Raw genomic sequence first — 24,383 nt, 5'->3', positions numbered from 1 at the left:
ATTATACTGTGGTTATACTTAATAACCTGCTTAGTTTGGCTCACAGCCCTTCGCTCATCCATAATGCATGTGACCTGCAGCTGGCCAAGGAGCTAGGTTCCTGCACCGGTACTCGGAGTGGTTCTGCATTCACTGGAGTATGTTTGTGCGCGTAATGAGTATGTATGAATGATGATATTAGGATGCTTATGTTTATGTGTGTGTGTGTGCGTGTATGTGAAAATAGATACTTGACTGTCGAACGATATTGATTTGCATTATATAGCCTTTTCATGCCTTACGAGTTTGACCGTGAACTCGTTTGTGAACTCTCTGTGTGTGTGTGTGGACTTGCTTGGATCTGTATGCTCTCTGACACCGCCAGACCCGTGAAAAATGCATCATTAGAAATAGTTTTGAATACGATCTTTGAGCCAGGCCAAGACGTGGAGCACTTAGTGCCCACACTGGTGGACACTCGTTCACAGAGAGAGGCAGAGAGAGAGACACTGAGCGGGTCAGGGAATATTACCAGCGTGACCTTCTATACCCATATCTTTACCTAGCTACTCCTGGACATATTATGTAGAGGATTGTGTTCACAATGATCTTACCTCCCCACCGCTCAACAAACATGTCATATATCTGAATAGTTTGGGGACAAAGTGCGTCGGCCCAGGGGCCCTGGCAGTAAAAGCCGGCGGCGAACGCACCTGTTAAGATGAAGAAGGAGACCTTTCTGAGCTGACTGCCGCGGAGGATTCATGGAGATCCATTGACTAGGCCGTAAAGGTTGCGGCTGATGGGGTTGTGGAAATGAAAGCCACTGTGTGGGTGACAAGTTTCTTAAAACGATGAAGGAGTTCGGAGTAGCAGCTCCCATTTTGAAACGGCGATGAAAAGGGTGCTCTCCGGCAATCATGGGGGTCACACTCCTGAGCCTGCCCGGGAAGCCTTTGTCCAGATTTGACTCGAGGATTCTGGTGCGGCTGCAGAACAGTGAACCGACTTCTCACATCCTTATAGATGAGATTTAAGTGGACCTCGGCCCCTGGTTATGAGCCGTGCAGTTCTCAAACATGTTGTGAGGGTAAAGTCTGTGCTCATGTCAAGCTCGGTCGAAGCGGATGTTGGACTCTGACGAGAAAGTGCCCTCGACCCCTCTCTGCTCAGGTTTTTAACACCAGAACGACCAAGGCGGTCATTTTGACCGTTTTGGATTTTCAAAGTTTAATAACTTTGTGGGGGGGGGGGGAGAGAAGATACAGACCTGCCGCTCCCTGAATGCCCCTATATTTGCATTAAAAAGAGTTTTAGATCAATTGCACAAAAAAAGTTGGGATAAAATCTACCTAGAATGACCATAAGCGGTCAAAATGACCGCACGTAGATTGCGCGTCATGTCGCTATTCACGACGTGTGTTGGTCGCGTCATTTCCTTGGTGAAGTTCATCGCTCTGTCCTAGAAGCACACTAGCGTCCTCCAGTGGAGAGAAATAGTCTAAACTTGATTTGTGATTATTTCCAACGTGTCTGGTTACAGACGCACCATGACTACCACCGAGGCGCTGCAGCATTTACAGGCGTTGGACAGCGGCCATTTTGAATTATTTGACATAATACTATTAAAGTTGTTAAAATGTTAATTTTGGTGTCAGGTATTTTCTTAACAGACATACTAACATATGCAATACGTTAGTAAATTGGGTATTTATCTTGACAGAATATAGAGTTTAAAAACCAGCGGTCATTTTGACCGCCCATGGTCGTTCTAATAGTTCTTGGGTCGCGGTCGTTGTTTGGGACTGTTTCAATGGTTATATTCAGTTCTTTTATAACCATGTCTCTCTGAAATGTAAATTGTTTGGAAAAAAAAGCATTAAAGTTGTTAAAATGTGAATTTTGCTGTCAGTTAGTTTCTAAGCAGACATACTAACACATGCGATGCATTAATATCTCAGCTGGGTATTTATCTTGACAGGATATAGCGTTTAAAAACCGGCGGTCATTTTGACCGCCCACGGTCGTTTTAGGTAGGAGGGAAATCCCCGCCCAGGGTATCTGGCTTGGTGGTGTCAGGGTATAAGATATATGGTGTTGATGAGGATGTTGTCATGTTGGCCGTATAGTAGACCACAATCTCCAGTGTGCACTGGAACTATTTACTGCCTGATATGACAAGGCAAAGAGGACACTCAACACCTTGATATCTGGGTCCGTGGCCCTCTTCCAGGAGAAACCCCCCCCCCAAAAAAAAACGTGGCTCGTCTGATTCAGGTGGGATATTGTCAGCTCTCCAAGGTGGAGAAATATAGGTATCTGGGGGCCTTATTCCTGGGTGTGGGTAAAATGGATTGGGGAATTGACTGTCACGCAGGTGCAGTGTCGGCAGTTTTGTGGGAATAGTAGGCGGCGGTGTTAAAAGGAGCCGAGACACAAATCGAAGCGCTTGATTTACTGTTTAATCTTTGTTGCGGTGGTCACAATGGAGCGTTTTCACGCCGCCTCCTGTTCCCCCTGATTCCATTGATAACCCGTCTTACCCTCTATTGCCGCTGGAAGTGGAAGCGGCTGTGTACCGTGCATTGCAAATCCTTGAACATAATCTTGGATAATGACTCTTGAGTTTGGAAACGCCACTGCTCAGTGAGGCCGTCAGTAGTTTGATACCAGCAGGCAACGTCTCCTGGCCAGATTAGGACGTTGACCGTCTTCCGCTGTCACTGAATAGTGATCAGCTATTTAGGTGGGCTGTAGAGGCATTTTATTCGTTCAGTCTTGTGGGCAATTGTGCTTTCATATTATAATAACACAATATCAGTGTAGTCAATGCCAAGGTAATATCGCGGCGTTGCCCGAGTAGAGTGTACCACGGGGGGACGTTCCCAGGGATGGGGGTAACGTTATGCATATGGTAACCGTGATAACAGGGCCACTGCAGGAAGCCTGCGCTCCCCTATGATGACGAGACATGACGAGGTGTCTCTGCAGTGGCAGGGTGCCGCCTGCAGTCACCTGTGACCCCGCTGTTAGGCAGCAGGCCTACCTGGGTAGGGCTGCTAACCAGTCTGGATTGAAAGCGCTAGTAGGGGAGGTCGGACTAGGCGTGGCTGCCCCTCAGGTGTCTCCTTTTGAGGCTATACTACTGCTATGGCTGATTTGGCGGAGGCTCTCGGACAGACCCGAAAAACGCCGGGGGGGGGGAGGGGTTGTATCCCCCAAATGCGTAGGTATGGGATCACCCAGGAGAAGTAGGGGGAAATATCCATGGGGGAAGATGTCCGGGCTGTGCTGCTGGCCCTGATGCCACAGAAGCGGTGAAAATACAACGACAGATGTATAGTTGAGCTTTTTTGGATCAGGGCCCCCCCCCCCCCCCAAACTTGTTTATTCGGTGACCCACCTGCGGGGATGCCACATATTTTGTGCGGTTAAAATAAGCAATACATTAGGATCCGGGTGGCGTGGCAGTCTATTCCGTTGCCTAGCAACATGGGGATTGCAGGTTCAAATTCCCTGCTTACATCCGGCTTGGTTGGGCGTCCCTACAGACACGATTGGCCGTGCACGGGCCCGTCCGTCCTCATAATTGTGGACGTGACTTGATACGTACATCCTGAAACGTGCTGGTAGGTGCAGGTGAAAGTTCGTCGACAGTTCTGCGCACGTCGTCGACATTTATCCGCGGTAAATCTCGCAGGCATCGCGAAAAAATGTGCCACCTGTCGATAGCGCGCGCCAACGAACAGGAAACTGGTGTGACCGCTGCGGTAGAAACCGGAAGTCAGTGGACTACAGTTATGCAGGGAGCCAGGTAGCATGGAGGGGATGATATATAAACCACTTTACTTGCTGTAGCTTTCAGATCGCTCGCAGATTGGGGCACGACAACTCGCTGCTTCTCACAGTTCAGGTTTTAAAATGACCCCCCCTCAACAAAATAAGAGAAAAAAAGTTCATTTTATTTGACCTTTTTTGTCGTTGAATTTACTCGCTGTTGTTGTTGTTGGTGTGATTAAGAACACAAGAAAAGTACGATCTTCAATAAAATAAGATTGAATAAAGAGTGTGATATAGACATATTAGAAAAAAAAATCTCCCTCTCAGCCTTTTTCGGGTGGTGTGTGTCTTCCTCAAGCTCGGGTCCTCTACCAGAGGCCTGGGAGTTTGAGGGTTCTGTGCAGTCTCTTAGCTGTTCCTAGGACTGCACTCTTCTGGACAGAGACCTCAGATGTTGTTCCTACAATCTGCTGGAGCCTCTCCCCCAGCTTGGGGGTCACAGCCCCTAGTGCTCCTATTACCACTGGGACTACTGTGGATTTCACCTTCCACATCCGGTCTAGTTCTTTCCTCAGCCCTTGGTATTTCTCTAGCTTCTCATGTTCCCTTTTTCCGGATGTTTCCGTCGCTCGGGGTTGCTACATCGATCACTACTGCTGTCTTCTGTTCCTTGTCGACCACCACAGTGTCTGGTTGGTTAGCGCCTGCTTGTCAGTCTGGAACTTTAAGTCCCACATGATCTTAGTTCTGCCATTCTCAACCACATCTGGTGGTGTCTCCCATTTGGCCCTATCTATCTATCTATCTATCTATCTATCTATCTATCTATCTATCTATCTATCTATCTATCTATCTATCTATCTATCTATCTATCTATCTATCTATCTATCTATCTATCTATCTATCTATCTATCTATCTATCTATCTATCTATCTATCTATCTGTCTATCTATCTATCTATCTGTCTGTCTATCTGTCTGTCTACCTATCTGTCTACCTATCTATCTATCTATCTATCTATCTATCTATCTATCTATCTATCTATCTATCTATCTATCTATCTATCTATCTATCTATCTATCTATCTATCTATCTATCTATCTATCTATCTATCTATCTATCTATCTATCTATCTATCTATCTATCTATCTATCTGTCTGTCTGTCTGTCTGTCTGTCTGTCTGTCTGTCTGTCTGTCTGTCTGTCTGTCTGTCTGTCTGTCTGTCTGTCTGTCTGTCTATCTATCTATCTATCTATCTATCTATCTATCTATCTATCTATCTGTCTGTCTGTCTGTCTGTCTGTCTGTCTGTCTGTCTGTCTGTCTGTCTGTCTGTCTGTCTGTCTGTCTGTCTGTCTGTCTGTCTGTCTGTCTGTCTGTCTGTCTGCCTATCTATCTATCTATCTATCTATCTATCTATCTATCTATCTATCTATCTATCTATCTATCTATCTATCTATCTATCTATCTATCTATCTATCTATCTATCTATCTATCTATCTATCTATCTATCCGTCTGTCTTCCATCCATCCATCCGTCCTTCCGTCCAGCCATACCGATCAGCCAAAACATTAAAACCACCTGCCTAATATTGTGTAGGTCCCCTTCATGCCACCAAAACAGCTCTGACCCATCGAGGCATGGACTCCACAAGACCTCTGAAGGTGTCCTCGGGTATCTGGCACCAAGACGTTAGCAGCAGATCCTTTAAGTCCTGTAAGTTGCAAGGCGGGACCTCCATGGGTCAGACTTGTTTTTCCAGCACATCCCACAGATGCTCGATCGCATTGAGATCTGGGGGATTTGGAGACCAAGGCAACACCTTGAACTCTTTGTCATGTTCCTCAAACCATTCCTGAACAAATGTTGCAGTGTGGCAGGGGGCATTATCCTGCTGAAAGAGGCCACTGCTATCAGGGAATACTGTTATCATGAAGGGGTGTACCTGGTCTGCAACAGTGTTTAGGTAGGTGGTACGTGTCAAAATAACATCCACGTGAATGCCAGGACCCAGGGTTTCCCAGCAGAACATTACCCAGAGCATCACACTGCCTCCGCCGGCTTACCTTCTCCCCATAGTGCATCCTGGTGCCATCTCTTCCCCAGATAAATGATGCACACGCACCCGGCCGTCCACATGATGTAAAAGAAAACATGATTCATTAGACCAGGCCACCTACTTCCATTGCTCCAAGGTCCAGTTCGGATGTTCACATGCCCATTTTAGGCACTTTCGGCAGTGGACAGGGGCCAGCATGGGCACTCTGACCGGTCTGTGGCTATGTGGCCCCATACACAGCGAGCTGCGATACACTGTGTGTTCCAACACCTGTCTATCATAGCCATTATTAACTTGTTCAGCAATTTGAGCTACAGTGGCTCTTCTGTGGGATCAGACCAGACAGGCCAGCCTTCACTCCCCACGCGTATCAATGAGTCTTGGGCACCCACGACCCTGTCACTGGTTCAGTGGTTGTCCTTCCTTGACCACTTTTGGTAGGTACTGATCACTGCATACCAGGAACACCCCACAAGACCTGCCATTTTGGAGATGCTCTGACCCAGTGGGGGGGGGGGTGTTCTCCTGAAGTTCACCATCATCTCCACTGTCTTCAGAGAGTTTAGCTCCAGGTTGTTTTGGCTGCATCAGGAAGCCAGGTGATCCACCTCCCATCTGTAAGCAGACCATTGACTTTCAGAAATTAGTCCGGTGATGGTGGTGTCATCCACAAACTTCAGGATCTTGACAGATTGGTGTCTGGAGTTGTAGCCATTTTAGAGTGAGATGAGTAGCGGGGAAAGGAGACAGCCTTTGGGTGGCACCAATGCTGATGGACTGAGGGTCTGAGACATGCTTCCCAATCTTCACATGCTGACTCCTGTTGGTCCGGAGGTCAATACTCCACTTGCAGGTGGAGTGGCGCGTGTTGAGCTGGGAAAGTCTGTCCTGGAGGATAGCAAGGCTGATTGTGTTGAAGTCCACAAACAGCATCCTGGCGTAAGTACCAGGAGAGTCCAAGTGAAAGGCGGATGGAGTGGAGAGCCTTGTTGATGGCTTTATCTGTGGACCTGTTGGCTCTGTATGCAAAATGTAGCAGATCCAGGTGAGGGGTGGTGATGGACTTGAGGTGGGACAGGAGAAGGCATTCAAAAGTCTTCATCATTACAGAGGTTAAAGCAATGGGTCTGCAGTCATTTAGGCCTGCGATCCTTGGCTTCTTGGGGACAGGGTTAATGGTGGAGGTTTTAAAGCATGCTGGTACCCTGCAGTCCTCCAGGGAGGTGTTAAAAATGTCTGTGTACACCGGAGACAGCTGGTCTGCATAGTGTTTGAGGCTTGAGGGGAGACAGCATTGGGTCTAGCTGCCTTGCCAGGGATCTATCTTCTGAACAGCCTGTTCACATCCCTCTCCTGAATCAAGAGAGAAGGTGTGCTTTGGCGGAGGAGTTGGGGAGTTCAGGCTGGGAGTTGGGGGACATCGTTGGTCATGGTAATGGGGCCTTTGGACCCCTCCAAGGGGAGGGGGGGTTGGATGAAGCTACTAGAGTACAGGAGGTGATAACTAGTGTTAAGAGATACAGTCCACACTGTCCCTTTGTCTTTCAAAATGGCAGTCGAACTCATTCAGCTCATTAGCAAGTCTGGAGTCATTCAGCGTGGGGGGAGGTTTGGGTTTGTTGTTGGTGGTCTTTGGTAGTTTTTGTAGTTGGTGACTGAGGCAGAAGCGTTAGCTGAGAAGTGGCGTTCCACTTTGTCTGAATACATCAGTTTGGCTGCACTGCCAAATCTGCATTTTGTCCCATTAAAACCTTCCTTGTCCCTGCTCCTAAATGCCTCCTTCTTTTCCAAATGAAGCCGTCTGAGTTTGGCTGTGAACCAGGGCTTGTCATTCTTATAACACACCCTGGTGTGTGTTGGTATACAGCTGTCTTCACAGAAGCTGATGTATGATGCCACAGCTTCTGTGTACTCGTCCAGACCGTTGGTGGCTGTCTCAATCATCTCCATGCTGCAAAGGCACACACACAGACCCTCTGCTGCTTTGCTCCTCCACCTCTTGGTTTTCCTCACAACAGATTTAGACGGTTAACTTTCTGTCTGTATGCAGGGATCAGATCGGGTTATCCAAGACCGTGGTCGGAATTTCCCAACGCAACGTGGAGAATGACGCGATATGCATTGTGGGTGGTGGTACAAGTCGTCCAGAGAATGATAAATGGCTTCAGATCAGGAGAATACGTCATAAAGTCACTGTCATGTCCCTGCACCGGCCATCATCAATATAAAAACAGACCCGCCACCCTTGGAAGCCGGGCAGCTGCAGCGCAGAGTCCAGTATAATTCCTCTCAGCCACGACTCGTGAAGCACAGAGTTGAGGATAGAGATAAGTCTCTGGTTTTCTCCACTATCAGTAGCAGTTTGTCCAGTTTATTGCGCACAGTGAGCGCACACTGGAGATAAATATCGCCGGCAGTGTCGTACGTAAACCTCTCTTCCTACAACGCACCAACACGCCAGAGTGCCTACCGCTCCTGCGTCTCACCCTCGTTCAAGGGCCACAAATCTGTTCACGACAAGCTCGGTCATTCCAGAGGGGTCTGGCAGTGGACTGAGGACGCCTCCAACTACTCCCCATATCCTCCAACTCCTCCCCGCCTCCTCCAACACCTCCCACCACCTCCCAAACCTTCATACTCGCCACTCTAACCCTAACCTAACCCTGATGATTGAAGGTGGGGGTGTCCTCAGTCCTCCGCCAGGCTATTTTGAATAATTCCACGGCAGGAGGAAGGAAAAGTGGGAATAAATCCAGAGGAAGTAGATTCCCTGATGTTGAGGATTTCTTCTCCCTGAAATCTGACATTGTGCTGTTGCCAGAAACAAAATTAAATAAAAAGACATGCAAAAAAAAAAAAAAACAGTGCGCCCCAACTTGCTGAGGAAGCCGTACGTGCCACCATCTTAGTTGCAATCCAAGGAGTCAAATTTATTCAACTACCATTTGCTATTTCGCGCAAACCTGTCGTTGTGCAACCTTGACTTGCTTGAATGCAGTGTGAGACCAATAGACTATCACCTGTTAGGCTCCCACAGCTTTCTATAGCGCCTTGCAGGTTCAACCCGAACTGCAGATGGCGTTCTGGGCTAGCGGTTACTTTTCAGACTTCACTCCAGGCCCTGTTAAGTGTTATTCCAAGATACATTTTCTTCTTTACAGCTAAAAAAAAAAACCTATTACTATCATTTGATTCAGCATCTCGAACAGGATAACTCATGTGTGCCCTTACAACACAAGTGGTTAGAATAGACATGGTAGTATGTCTGAAAAAGAACCTGCTATACCTCTCTACCGGCTTTGTGCATTGACAACATACACAGCCAGCGGGGAGTTGTAGTGTGGCAGTTGTGATGCTGCAGACTTGCCTCAAATGGGTCCTTTATTATTGAGAAAAGAAATACAAAGACAATCTCTGTCCTTAGATCCCTCTGGGGACTAGACAGTCAAGAAACCCAGATCCTGATAGTATTTACCAAATTGTCCCTGCTAGCTAGGCTGTTATTTCAAAATGCCAGACAGAGAGATTTGTCTTTCAATTGGGTGGGGATTATTTCAATACTGGGTGGTGTAATTGGCTCAGTGCGAAACTAGAACAAATTTCCAACTAAACTTTGCAAAACCAGAGACAGCAGCAGAGATAGTTGGACGGTCTCCCGGATCGGTAAGGCATCTCCTGTCTTCCGCCCGTCCCTAAATGACACATTTCAAAGGATTGCGTGGCTTTAATGAGCCACGGCGTTGTGCTTTTTGTGGTAACTGCATGTCAGGAATGAAGATTTTGATGACGTGTTGCCTCAGCTCAAGTGTTTTGGCTTCAGACTCGCTTGTTTTCTCCCACTCACCAAGGCTGCTGCCGTTTTTTCTGCTCCTTCTACAGCTTTTGTTTGTGCAGAATGGTTGGCAAATAACGTTACTGTATATTGATACAATGTGCTTATACCTTTTTTTTGGGGGGGGGGGTCCCCTTTTTTCTCCCCAATTGTATCTGGCCAGTTACCCCACTCTTCGGGGAGGGCTGCAGACTACCACATGCCCCCTCCGGTTACATGTGGAGTCACCGGCCGCTTCTTTTCACCTTACAGTGAGGACTTTCCCCAGGGGGATGTAGCACATGGGAGGATCACTCTACCCCCCCCCCAAACAGGCACCCCAACCGACAGAGGAGGTGCTAGTGCAGCGACTAGGACACATACCCACATCTGGCTTACCGCCAGAAGACACGGCCAATTGTGTCTACAGGGATGCCCGACCTTTTAATGCACATGAAGTTTTATTCTTTAACGGTAGAAGGATATAAAATGAAGATGGAGCGGTTCGTTTGCCTCAATTGAACGTCTGTCCCCTTCTTCCCCGTCCAACCCCGCCGGAAGCTGCAGTCCCAGCACTGCGAGTTGGGGAGGAGCGATGGGTGGACTGAAAGTGGAAGAAGGGGATGAATTGACATGAGGTTATTTGAGTTGCACACTACTTTGCTTTCAAGGCAGAGTGTCGTGAAAGTAGACGGGACATCAATGGGCAACTTGGCTGCTCTGAGGTCTGCCATGGCCCCTGCCTCCAATGGAGGCTATTTCCTCCAACGGAGGAAATAGCCTCCATTGGAGGCAGGGGCCAAATAGCTACCGCCCTCTGCTTTCAGCGGCGAGCCGTTCGGCTTCAGATGTGTCATTTAGAGAATTAAGTAATCCAGGCATGTCCAACCCAACCCCGAGCACAGCCAGGGCCTCGTATATTATTCTGTTAGAGATCTTTTTTATTTCTTGAGATGTCAAAAAAACCCAATATTTACTTCAGTTAATGGGGAAGTAATGACACACCGTCGTCGTTATAATTTCAGGCTTTTTCCAAGCTCAGTATCCGAAGCAGCGCTACTGCGGTAAATAGTCCAGACGTTCCTCTCAGCACATCTTAAGAAAACAAATCCATGCTGCATTTATTTTATATCATTTTTAAAAAAAAAAATGTTTGCAAGTCATCTGATGCATTGAAATTACTCTAGTGTAGGTGCGATAATGCTGCCGTTAGAAGATAATAAGTGGCTATCGTGCAGTTCGTTTTTGAATAAATATGTTATGTAGCTAATCTTATATATATATATATATATATATATATATATATACTATATATATATATATGTCTGTGTGTGTGTGTGTGTGTGTGTATATATTGTTATCAATGCTGGCAGAGTGCTGAAACACCAGTATGAAATATATTCTTTAACTTAACCACTTTTTAAACATTTCAGAACATCTTTGTTTGCCTGCAAAACTTAAAAATTGGGAAGTCCTTTTTTTTGTGTTGCTTTTTGCCAGATCAGCATAGTAAAACTTTCTAAAGGTCTTCTTTTTAAAACATGAAAAAGGGGTTTGAATGTTTAAAATGAGACCTTGAATCAAGTTGCTAGTTTTCAGATAGATTGCATCAGTGGGAATAGAAGAGGTAAAATTAGATGAGACGTTTGACCTTTTCAGATTTGTCCCTGGGTGGTGAATTTGCTGGAGGGTACCGGGGCAGGGAGCACTGGTGCGTTGAATTATCATTCCTACCGCTCAAAACGCTGCAGATCACATCTCCCACTTACTCCACTCCCACCACTAATGGGCTAGAAACACATTGTGAGAGAGGTGATGAGGGGGGGGGAGGGAGAGAGGGGGGGCAGAGAGAGGGGGGTGGAGGAGAGAGAGGAAGAGAGAGGGGGGAGGGAAAGAGAGAAATAGAGAGAGAGAGAGAGAGAGGGTGGAGGAGAGAGGGAGGTAGAGAGGGAAGAAAGAGGGGTGGAGGGAGAGAGCGACAGAGAGGGGGGGGGTGGAGGAGAGACAGAGAGGGAGAGAGGGGAAGAAAGAGAGGGAGAGGGTAGAGGGAGAAAGAGAAAGAGAGGGAGAGGGGTGGAGAGAGAGAGACAGAGAGAGAGAGTGGAGGGAGGGGAAGAAAGAGAGGGAGAGGGTGGAGGGAGAAAGAGAGGTAGAGAGAGGGAGAAAGAGGGGGTGGAGGGAGAGGGTGGAGAGAGAGAGAGACAGAGAGAGTGGGGTGTAGGGAGAGACAGAGGGTGGAGAGAGAAATAGAGAAGGGGGTGGAGAGAGAGAGACAGAGAGAGGAGGTGGAGGGAGAGAGGAAGAGAGAGAGAGAGGGTGGAGAGAGAAATAGAGAGGGGGGGTGGAGGGAGAGAGAGAAAGGGAGGGAGAGGGGTGGAGAGAGAGAGACAGAGAGAGAGGGTGGAGGGAAGAGAGAGAGGGGTATAGAGAGGAAGAGAGAGAGAGAGAGAGAGAGAGAGAGAGAGAGAGGAGAGAGAGAGAGAGAGAGAGAGAAGAGAGAGAGAGAGAGGAGAGACGAGAGAGAGAGAGAGAGAGAGAGAGAGAGAGAGAGAGGGTGGAGAGAGAAATAGAGAGGGGGTGTGGAGGGAGAGAGAGAAAGGGAGGGAGGGGTGGGAGAGAGAGAGACAGAGAGAGAGGGTGGAGGGAGAGAGAGAGGTATAGAGAGGAAGAAAGAGAGAGAGAGAGAGAGAGAGAGAGAGAGAGAGAGAGAGAGAGAGAGAGAGAGAGAGAGAGAGAGAGAGAGAGAGAGATGAAGAGAGAGAGAGAGAGAGAAGAGGAGAGAGAGAGGAGAGAGAGAGAGAGAGAGAGAGAGAGAGAGAGAGAGAGGGGGGGGTGGAGAGAGAAGAGAGGGGGGGGGTGGAGGGAGGGGAGAGAGAGAGAGAAAGGGAGGGAGGGGGGAGGGAGAGAGAGGTGTGTGTGTGTGTGTGTGGAGGTTGGGGCCTGTTTTGGGTTTCCGTGGGTTAAGCTTGGAAACAAATTACCTCCTCTCCTCAGGACCAAGATGAGGAAACGGCGGGTCACATTGCGGTGTCAAATCTTAACCAAAAGCTGGTGTCACCCCCACCCACACCCCCTACCCACCCACACACCCCCCACCCCCCACCCACCCTGAATGATCGAGTGGAGTCGCCGACAGCTACTGGCAGGCAACATGTCAACACGCTGACAGATTTCCCCGCAATATTGAAAAGGCTGTGATGACTTTTTAGTTGACCGCGGCTTTCACTGCCTCCCAACTCAAAGCGCGACGCCCGAGGGAGGCGGATAGATAAGAACAAACTCGCCGAGTCTACTTTGTAACGGTTTGCCAACACGCAAAGGACATGGCGTCTCTGATCGATGAGAGCGGCTGTCAGAATCACCATGCCAAGGTGGTGTGTGTGTGTGTCTGTGTGTCTGTGTGTGTGATTGTGTGTGTGTGTGTGTGTGTGTGTGTGTGTGTGTGTGTGTGTGTGTGTGTGTCTGTGTGTCTGTGTGTGTCTGTGTGTCTGTCTGTGTGTGTGTGTGTGTCTGTGTGTGTGTGTGTGTGTGTCTGTCTGTTGTGTGTGTGTGTGTGTCTGTGTGTGTGTGTGTGTGTGTGTGTCTGTGTGTGTGTCTGTGTGTGTGATTGTGTGTCTGTGTGTGTGTGTGTCTGTGTGTGTGTGTCTGTGTGTGTGTGTGTGTGTGTCTGTGTGTGTCTGTCTGTGTGTGTGTGTGTGTGTGCGATCTGCTGGTAGAGAAACGTATGGCCGCCACATGCTTGGACGGTGAATTGTGTAGTATTGTTGCATGTGAACTATCTCCCCTGGCAGCAAAATAATACACTTATCGATTATATCGAGGTTTTCAAACTGTTTTCTCGACACGAGCTAACTTTGCTCGTGGGCAGAAGACTCCTCGTGCAACACCCGTTTCTTTTCTGTTTGTCTGTTTGTTTGTTTGTGTTTCCAACTGAATCCATCTAATGACGATCACATCGACACTAATAACACTGGTCAACATTATTTTTCTTGCATGGGGTTTTTCAACGGATTCTGGCTAACTTTTGGGTGCTGAATCCAAATCTGGCATTGGTTTTTGCCCTATCACATCAGGTTTGTGAACTATTGTAACCGGTTATTTTCTTGCCCGGTGCGGGATTCGATACGTAGTGTACTGCACCACAAGGCGACATCACTAACCGCTCGGCTAAAGGGTCAGACCCGTTAGCTAGGGGCTAACGTGTCTTATTAGCAGTTTACACTATGAAAAATCATTATTTTTGAGAAAACAGCAATTTTACACTCGAAGTTAAAGAAAACACTGTTGCATTAGAAGATCGATAGATGCAAAAATGATTACAATGAATAAATAAACACCCAGCCTAGCATGAAATTACATAGGAAATGAACAGGGGCCATTTTTATCCCCACCAAGATTGCCAGACTAGATGGTCAACTTTTGTAAAATCCTGAATAAGGAGCATGCAGAGAGCCCAGAAGCTTGATGCGATGGAGCAAATCTGAGCTCAGATTTGGATTCAGCAGCCCAAAATTAGCCAAAAACGGTTTCCAAAGTCCATGCAAGACAAAAAAACCACTATATGTTTGTAGACCAGTGTAATCATTTAGAAGAACAGATGTGTGCTCAGCCATACATGGACGTTACCCCAGTAACGACCAAGGTGACACCGCTCAGTCATGCTCTGTGCACGCCCTCTCTCATGACTCCTGATGAAACGTGAGCCACCCATTCCTTCCCGTCACCTCATGCTACATCTCTGTCTATCTCTCCCTCCACCCTTCCCTTGTTCCACGCAGAAGACATTTTGTGTGACATAGGGGAGTTTCACTGTCACGACCAGGAGACCTGCATCCCCGAGGCGTGGCTCTGTGACGGCGAACCGGACTGCCCCAATGCTTCCGACGAAACGGACGAAAGTTGTAAGTGACTCATTCCATCCATTCCTCTCTGCTGCTGCCGCTCCTCCTCCTTTCGGGGGGGGGGGGGCGCCTGTTCCCTGGTCACAGCCCCAGCAGCACTACGGTGAAAACAGACCACAGCAAGAGTCAGTCGCCTCCATCCGGGTAGCACGGCAGTCTATTCTGTTGGCTACCAACACGGGGATCGCCGGTTCGAATCCCCGTGTTGCCTCCGGCTCGGTCGGGTGTCCCTGCAGATACAATTGGGCCGTGTCTGCGGGTGGGAAGCCGGATGTGGGTGTGTGTCCTGGTCGCTGCACTAGCGCCTCCTCTGGTCGGTCGGGGCGCCTGTTCGGAGGGGGGGGGGGTAGCGTGATCCTCCCACGCGCTACGTCCCCCTGGGGAAACTCCTCACTGTCAGGTGAAAAGAAGCGGCTGGCGACTCCACATGTATCGGAGGAGGCGTGTGGTAGTCTGCAGCCCTCCCCGGATCGGCAGAGGGGGGTGGAGCAGCGACCGGGGCGGCTCGGAAGAGTGGGGTAATTGGCCAAGTACAACTGGGAGGGGAGGGGGGGGGGTGATAATTCTAAAAAAAGAGCCAGTTGCCTCTTTGCATAGGTTCAGTTTTCGCATGCGGCTGCTTTGCTCGCTACCGGAAGCGGTCGTCCCGGCTGATCCCCCTCGCCACGTGTTGTTCACGTCAAGCACGTCACGGCCGGCGTGCGGGACGGTGTAAAACCCTGCCACCGGCCACGCCACACGTCACTGTCAGCACGGCCATCAGATCCATGACATCACCGCCACATCAGCTTCCACTGAAGGCCGCGCTGCCTGCTGAGCCTGCTGAGCCTGCAGAGCCCGCAGAGCCCGCAGAGCCCGCAGAGCCCGCAGAGCCCGCAGAGCCCGCAGAGCCCGCGGAGCCTGCAGGCAGCGATGACGCTCGGGTGTGTTACCTGGGATTAACGTGCCAGATGTTTGCCGTTATTCCCTTTGGTTGAGTCTCTGTCCTTGGATTGAATTGTGGAGCCGACGTCTGTCTCTGCGCGCCGCTTGGCAATTCTCCTCACTGATTATGGGAAATTCTCAGGACACATTACCGCCGTTCATCAATACAGGCCCGCTGGCGGTGCTCGGCCTCGTTTCTGCTTGTAGTACAGGTAGTCATGTTTGTCTTGTTAAAAAAGGATTAAACGACCCAAATCAGCAACGCAAATACAACGCAAACGTGTGATATCCGTTGAAGTATCCCATGTTGCCCGCACAGTTTCATTCGGAGTAGATTAAAACCAAGATAATGAAAAAGTTGAATAGCGCTTTTCAAACCAAATCCTAAAGGGTTTCATGGCAGCATAATTATGTGATATTATACAGTATATATATATATATATATATATATATATATATATATATATATATATGTGTGTGTGTAACCGGTTATTTTCTTGCCCGGTGCGGGATTCGATCCGAGGTGTACTGCACCACAAGGCGAAATCACTAACCGCTCGGCTAAAGGGTCAGACCCGTTAGCTAGGGGCTAACGTGTCTTATTAGTAGTTTACAGTCGTCACCCTCCCCCGGAAGCGCGCCCTCGCGCTTGTTCTTCCCGCGCTCCGAAGAGACTTCTGAGGATCTGCACACTTCCGGATCCCACCGCTGCCACCAATGTAACCGGTTATGTTATTGCCCGTTGCGGGATTCGAGACGGGGTGTACTGCACCACAAGGCGACGTCACTAACCGCTCGGCTAAAGGGTCAGACCCGTTAGCTAGGGGCTAACGTGTCTTATTAGTAGTTTACAAATATATATGTATATATATATATATATATATATATCTTAAACTTGGCTACTTCCTCGTCTGAGGACTGGTAGAATGTTTACTTTACTTCGTTACTTTATTGAACAGGTAATCAAAACTTGGGAACGTGACGTACAATGAAAGCAAAAGCCCATAAGAGGAAAAGACACAACGACCAGTTAAAAACGTACACGTTTTGGTGAACATGCGGTAGCAGCTGCAGTTTTCTTTTTTTTTGAAGACGCCGAGTAAATATTGTAACGTGCTTGGATTAGTAGACACGCTGGCCGAGCGGTTAGCGATGTCTCCTGCGGTGCGGGCGACACGGGTTCGCGTCCCGGCCGCGGCAGTTCCCGTGGTTGCGTTGTCCCCCGAATTCGCTACAATATGTTCCGTCATACAAATGCAAAGTGAATAAACGCCCAATTTGTGATGACTCGCGGATCCGATGCTGAGTACGATTAGGATTTGGCTGACACAAGTACGTCCCAACAGCCTGCGTTAGTCATCCAGCAGATGCCGAGATGTTCCGTCTTGGTTGCCCCATGGATATGACACCCAGTCAAGTACAGTGTACTGCCCATTCTTTAATACCACTTTAAACCCGCCGGGTTTAAAGTGGTATTAAAGAATGGGCAGTACTGTGGTTGTGAACGTTAGTCTCTTCCAAACCCATGTTTGCTTTTCCTCCTCCGTCCTCCACACATCCTCAGAGGGGATGTGGAGAGAGCTGAGTCAAGCTCAAAATGTCTTTTCAGGCGGCCACCAGAGCACCCAGGCTGCATGCCAGCAGAAACAAGTGTCCGCTGTAATTAGCCAAGAGCTGTTTGAACCTTGAATTTTTCAGCAGCGTCTTCTGGCGAGAACAGCCCGTCGGTCCGGGTTGTCAGGGAGTCTTGTTAGACCGGCGTGACAGATGTCAGCGTCTAGCAGCTCAGCGGCTCTGTGGGAAAGTGGTTCTGCATCCTGTTGAAACGCTGTTTCCCAGAATGGTCTTTAGTGCACTTTACACAACAGCCAGTAACAAAGACACACAAAGGACTCGCTCAAAGACACCGTGTAAACGTAGCTCCAGCCACGACTTTAGGGTTTGGACCTGTCTCGTGACCTTAACTGCATGCCACCCCCTTTTAAGCCACCATTCACTGCCCTAAAAAAATGGAGAAATATAAAGAAGAACAAAAATTAGTCGAACAGAATGTGGCATTTTTACCCATGTGCTAGAACGATCGGGATTCCGCTCCTACCTAAAACGACCATGGGCGGTCAAAATGACCGCCGGTTTTTAAACTCTATATTCTGTCAAGATAAATACCCAGTTTGAGATATTAATGCATTACATATTTTAGTATGTCTGTTCAGAAACTAACTGACACCAAAATTAACATTTTTAACAACTTTAATACTATTTTTCAAACAATTCAAAATGGCCACTGTCCAACGCCTGTAAATACTGCGACGCCTCGGTGGTGGTCACGGCGCGTCTGTAACCAGACATGTTGGAAATAATCAGAAATCAAGTTTAGACCATGTCTCTCCACTGGAGGACGCTAGTGTGTTTCTAGGACAGAGTGACGAACTTCGCGAAGGAAATGACGCGACCAACACGCGTCGTGAATAGTGACATGACGCGCACGATGACGCGCAAATTATGCGCCGTCTTTTCGACCGCTCGTGGCCGCGTTTTGGGTAGATCTTATCATAACTGTTTTTTCTTCTTCTTGCAATTAATCTAAAACTCATTTTAATGCAGATTTCAATTTTACATTTTTTGAAATTCAAAAATGTTAATGCAAAATTTCCCCCTTTCAGCGTGAAGGGCTTTGGGTGTCTAGATGAAGCGCTATATAAATGTCATCTATTATCATTATTATTATGAGTAGTAGTAGTAATTGATTAAATATATGACATTTTAGGAGCATTCAGGGAGTGGCAGGTCTGTATCTTTTTTTTTCCCACAAAGTTATTAAACTTTGAAAATCCAAACCCGCCAGATGGGCGGCCTTGGCTGTGTTAAAGTTGAAATCGCTGTGGCTTAGAGGAGATGACGAGTGTAGTTGTGAGGGACAAAGGGAAAGGTGTCTAAGAAGCTTCCATGTGAAACAATCACAGCTAAACAAACGCTTCTTAAAGCAGAATTCACATCAAGTTTCGTTAAATCTTAAAGTAGGCCAAGTAGGAGGTCTACCACAGACTTTGTGATGGATCCCTTAATGGGCTTCATACTCGCTTATCTCTGCATGAGAGTCGGTCTAATATGGTGCTAAATTATTCAATCTCCCCAAGGTTGCTGTGGGCCAAGTCGTTTAATCTCCACAAGGTATTTCATTATCATTTCTATTAACACTGGCTCCATTTTATTTACAATGCCCATTGAGAGAAAACCCTGCATATTCATCCTGGGAATTATCGCGGCACATTATCGCGGATTGTGTATTGATAGAAAGGGAACTAGATCGGCTTTCACCTGCAAACAGAATGGAGGGCTGGACCGGAGTCTGCCAGACCATGTGAGAGAGCGAGCGCTTCCACAATTTGTAAGAAACCCTTTATACTGGCTGAAGTGTCTTAATTGTGGCCGGAAAGGATTAAAAGAAGGCCACATGGGAATCAGGCAGGTGTGCAATCTCCCACCATTTGATTTCACGGCGTTTACAAATGACATGTGTATTTCAGCCGTATTGAGACGTTTTATCCCTTCGCCCCTGCAAAGTGTCCAACAAAATGATGCATCGCTGTATTTTCGACATGTTGTCTCCTCTGACCTCCCTGCCTGCTGTGCTGGTCAGATGTAATCACTGCAGCTTGTTCTCTGAGAGGTGGAGGAGGAGGAGGAGGAGGACGCGAGGCTGACTTTGTGTTGCATTATCTAAAGACTGGAAGGAGCCGAACGTGTACTCAGTCAGCCATGGGCCTCCTGGGACCGGGCACATTTGTTATCTAGGGAGCGAGCAAGAAGGGGAGGGGGGGGAGGAAAACCCAAAACAACCGATCTTGAATAATGGCTAAGGAAACCCCTGAAGAGAAGCAATTCCCCAATTCTGGAGTTCTCCAAACCACATGTTCTCTTGAGTAGTACGTTAAATTGGAAAACCTTGCTCCGTCCGGGCACGGCACACCACCGTCCATTAGCTGCGTTTCCGGCCGACTTTCACGTGGATTTCAAGCGAACAATTACATGTAAAACATCATGAATAAATAAATAAATAAATAAATAAACCGTGCAAATTAATGTGGCATTTCCATCAGAGCCGTTTAAGCAAACAACATCCTTATCGTAGCCTAGGTTTTCTGTCCCAGGTCCATACTTCCACACCCACGAGGAAGACGGGGGCCGTTCACAATGAACGGCTGGGGGATGGGAATGGGAATAGCATGATCCTCCCACGCGCTACGCCCCCCCCCCTGGTGAAACTCCTCTCTGGGTCAGGTGAAAAGAAGCAGCCCGGCGACTCCACACGTATCGGAGGAGGCATGTGGTAGTCTGCAGCCCTCCCCGGATCGGCGGAGGGGGGTGGGCGGCTCGGAAGAGTGGGGTAATTGGCCGGAGACGATTGGGGAGAACAAGGGAGGAGGGAGGGAGGGGGGGTGTGGTGAAAATGATGTGTGTAAAAGTGCTTTGATGAAAACACGGCTTATGTGGTGAGGACTACAGTAGCGAGGGAGGGAGCGAGAGAGGATTAAAAAAGTCATTTGCATATTTGACAGTGAGACCTTGGCTAATGTCGTGGCTGGTTTCTGTGCTGCACAGGGAGCGTGTTGGGAGATGCAGATCAGCAGCTTAATTTCTATTAGACAATTGTCGTCACAAAGAGGGGAGAGGCAGAAATCCATCTCTACAAGTTCATTGTGTTCAGGGGAGCCGTTTGTGGGTCGGACCATGTCTTTAAAAAGGTCATCAGAGTCACCCTTTGACCCTACTGACCCACCCAAACCATAAACGTTATGTTGACCCGTTCAACGAGGTGCACTGAGAAATTCATGGATTTTTCGGTTTAGGTCCAGGGTGTCTCCCCAGCTGCCGCCCGGTGACTGCTGGGATAGGCTCCAGCATCCCCACGACCCCGAGTAGGATAAGCGGCTTGGATGACGGATGGATGGATGGGTGTAAACCTAAGGATGTGTCTGTGTTGTGATCGGGTTCATAAACAACACTTTCTTTGCAACTTCTTGGAGAAGTTGATGTCCTTCAGAAACGCTGAACACATCTCATCTCATAATGAAGACGTTTCAGATTAAGGCGTAACGATGTTTTGGAGTACGCCGTGTCATTTACTAATATGGAAGAGATGCAGAACTCTTAGATAAGTTGATGTTCTTTGGAGCAACGCAGTCAGCTGGTTTTCCAGGGATGCATTCGGGATCTGGTTTGTGCAGCGTAATGCCTGCAGCATGCTGGCGAGTAGGCCTCCATCAGCACCACTGCTGAAGGCCCCTTCCCCCAGTGTTTGAGGGGGTGAACTCTTTCTCGGCTCTTTCGTGCAAAGACATGAGGACTGCCGGGCTTCACTCGTCTCCGTGCAGTCACACCGTTGGACTCTGGTCTCCGACTGACCCGTCCAGCCCAGAGGAGGAGACGACGACGAGAAGGGTCGGAAGTCGCCTTCAAAAGCACGGGAGCAAAATGTCACCGAGGCTCCGGCCCGGCCCGGTCCACGCTGACGCTGATCTCGATGTCCCCCCGTGGCACGCCTCAGAGGGAAGGGAGCCTGTTCAAAGACGGCCCCCTTCTTCCACTCCTTCCCCCGTGCTGAAAGGAGAGGGCTGCTCCTCCTGCCCTCTGCCAAGCTTATCAGCGTCCTGGAGAGAGGCAAGAAAAACCAAGAAACGCTATCTCAGAGAAAGGAGGCCTACCAGGATCCGACCCTGGGAGTGTAATTACAGGGGGACTGCGGCGTGTTTATTTCACCGTTGTGTTTTCTGGAGTAACTTGTCGTAACCGACTTCCTTTTGGTTATTTATTTATTTATTTTACTGCCGTCCACGCCACATGTGGGCGAGCGTGGCAGGCCATCCAAGTGCTGAAACTCGACAGGGCCTTATTCTGCTTCTCTTTAACGTGTGGGCCCACAGCTGGGAGTAATTGCGCGTCTCACGTCTGATTTGGCCGCAGTGTTTGAAGCTAGTTATGGAGTGGCAAATTCTAAGTAGCTTTGTGCGAGCTCAAAACTCCTCGGCCTGCTTCTCAAACGAGCAGGGATGAAAAGACGCGTCTCAGGTACCAGTGGGGGGGGTGGTGGGGGGGGGGGGGTGCCGAGCTAAGCTAACGAGCTAGCTGAGGGGAAACCTATCATCGAGTTAAATGGCGACTACTACTACTACTACTACTTTCTATACATATATTTAATCATCGAATTAAATAGCATTAATTCAATTTCATTCATTGCTGTGGAGTTTATAATGGCAGTCATATACATCCTCCCCCCTTTTCTCCCCAACTGTACTTGGCCAAATACCCCGCTCTTCCGAGCCGTCCCGGTCTCTGCTCCACCCCCCTCTGCCGATCCGGGGAGGGCTGCAGACTACCGCATGCCTCCTCCGATACATGTGGAGTCGCCAGCTGCTTCTTTTCACCTGACAGTGAAGAGTTTCACCAGGGGGACGTAGCACGCGGGATGATCACGCTATTCCCCCCAGTTCCCCCCCTCCCCCCGCCGAACAGGCGCCCGGACCGACCATAGGAGGCGCTAGCGCAGGGACCAGGACACATACCAACATCTGGTTTCCCACCCACAGACACGGCCAACTGACCCTTCGCTAAGGCCCGCCCCCCTTAGTTACTGTTGCTAAGTCCGTCAAGCTTTAACATTATTTTGAGGTTTATAAATTCATTACTTACCTTGGAGCAGCCAAAGCTGTGCTTGTTGGTCTTTGAGGGGTTCGGCTGGATTCGAGGACGTCCACACAGCTTTATCCACAGCCTACACTTTGCAGGGTTTGATTGTGGTTTTGGAAAGGGAAGAAAAAGTACATCTCCTTCCAACCTCTCCGGGTGACGAGTGACACTGTTACAGGTGCCCCAAGCACAACGTGTAACCGCAACGAGCGAAAAGTCCACAAAACCAGCTCGGAAATGAAGAAAATCTCAAACCTTTGCGTCGAGGTCAACGGAGCGGCCGCCATGAAAGTGTCGGACGTCTGTCGGAGCCTGTCCTATGCTGCGCTGTGACTGGCCAGCCTGCGTTTCGGGGGCGTGGCTTGGCGAAGGGCGATTTGTGTCTGACGCCCGACCAAGCCGGAGGTACCGCGGGGACTCGAACCGGCGATGCCCGTGTAGGTAGGCAACGGAAGGGACCGCGACACTACCTGGACACTTTCTGATCATATGGAGATCCCCATCAGGAGCTGTATCAGAGGGCACCCGAAGCCGAAGGCGTTTGTATGATAGTACTGTAACCGGTTATCTTCTTGCCCGGTGCGGGATTCGATACGAGGTGTACCGCACCACAAGGCGACATCACTAACCGCTCGGCTAAAGGGTCAGATAGCTAGGGGCTAACGGGTCTTATTAGTAGCTTACAGTCGTCACCCTCCCCGGAAGCGCGCCCTCGCGCTTGTTCTTCCCGCGCTCCGAAGAGACTTCTGAGGATCTGCACACTTCCGGATCCCACCGCTGCAACCGGTTGTTTTCTTGCCCGGGACTAACGTGTCTTATTAGTAGTTTACAGTACTTTGTGTCGTGTGGTAGTACTTTTCATTTGGTTCAGATGAGGGTCAACCAGCCCCTTTTTCTGTACTTTTACTTTTATGAAATCTTAACTTGCATTACCATCCAAAAAAAAAAAGATAATCTGAAGAAGTTGACAAATCCCTGTGCAAGTATCGCTAAGGACAGCCTGAAAATATATGCCCCCCCCCCTCCCCCTCCGGCGATCAAGTTGCAGCAAGTGTGTATTTTGGGCTGCCAGTCAACATCCTGCAGGGTATTTTCTATGGCAACTCTCATACTGAAATAAATGTATCACAAACACGCCTGGCCCCAGGAGAACCGGCGCCAGTAGGATGGAGGTTTAGCGGGTAATGTAGCGTAGCACCTTGTTATTGAGCCGAGGGACAGGGCCTTTTGCATTATGTAATGTTTACTTCCCTTCCTCTTCCTCTCTCGGTCTCTAGCTGGGATCTAACCTCGCTGTTGACTCATCCAAAAAAAAAAAAAAAAAATTAAAAAATCCCCCGGAAACGCGTGTTTTTCAGCCTGGAACGTTTCCATTTAACACCCTTGCTTGTATATTTTGATGGCCTTCTTTTACAACTCGAGCCTGTCTGGCCTTTTTTTTTTTTAACCGTCTGCACGTGCAGCCAATGTGCATGGGGGGGGGGGGTCGGCTTGAAGCATGACAAAATGGTTGGAGGTCATATTCCCACCCCACCCCACCCCACCGTGTTGAACATGTGATCTGTGCCAGCCGAAGGTAATTGGATATCGTGTTTAGTTCCGCCGTTCTGCCTCCGAAACGCCGTCGTGATTAGAGATCAAAAGCGAGCCATCGCCAGTGTCTTTAACCTGCCATGTGTGCATCCTGTTTACACTCATCCCCCCCCCCCCTCATTTTTTTATTTATTTATTTTTCCGAGGCGCAAGGCTATGGAATAGGGTTTTAATCCATTTGGAGATGAACTCGGATACACTTCCTCGGGCTAGTGCCATCTGCTTACTGGTGCAGCCGGTAGGCGGGAGACAGAAAAATCACATGTGGAGTGTGTGTGTGTGTGTGTGTGTGTGTGGGGGGGGGGGGGTTATCCATGTGTAATTACAAAGGTATGTGTACTTATTCATGTGAAAGTATTGTAACGTGCATGGATAAGAAGACCCGCTGGCCGCTGGCTGGTGGGTTTGACCCTTTAGTCGAGCGGTTAGCGATGCCTCCTGCGGTGCGGGCGATACGGGTTCGCGTCCCGGCCGCGGCACTTCCTGTGGTTGCGTTGTCCCCCGAATTCGCTACAGTATGCTGTGATGTCTCCGCCACTAAGGATCTTCTCGGCCCGTGCCCCTTGAAAATATCACCGCTTCACGTTCAAGCCCACGCACGCGTGCGCGCTCCGTGGCGGTTGAGCAGATCGCATAGGAGAACCCGA

At 48.9% G+C, this 24,383-nt stretch overlaps 1 protein-coding gene across 1 annotated transcript in view; it reads left to right on the top strand.

Moving 5' to 3' along the window:
* The first annotated feature begins 14,322 nt into the window (after positions 1 to 14,322).
* lrp1bb (low density lipoprotein receptor-related protein 1Bb) overlaps positions 14,323 to 24,383 on the top strand; it is a 303,986-nt gene continuing 293,925 nt past the window's right edge. The window contains exons 1-2 of the mRNA XM_056288933.1: positions 14,323 to 14,329; positions 14,410 to 14,532. Coding sequence (XP_056144908.1) covers positions 14,323 to 14,329; positions 14,410 to 14,532 — 130 coding nt within the window. The remainder of the gene's footprint in view (positions 14,330 to 14,409; positions 14,533 to 24,383) is intronic.

This window comes from Lampris incognitus, chromosome 11, assembly GCF_029633865.1.
Source record: "Lampris incognitus isolate fLamInc1 chromosome 11, fLamInc1.hap2, whole genome shotgun sequence".
Classification (NCBI taxonomy): Eukaryota; Metazoa; Chordata; class Actinopteri; order Lampriformes; family Lampridae; genus Lampris; species Lampris incognitus.
Note: the sequence above shows the minus strand (reverse complement) of the source record. Positions and strands in the feature narration are given on the sequence as shown.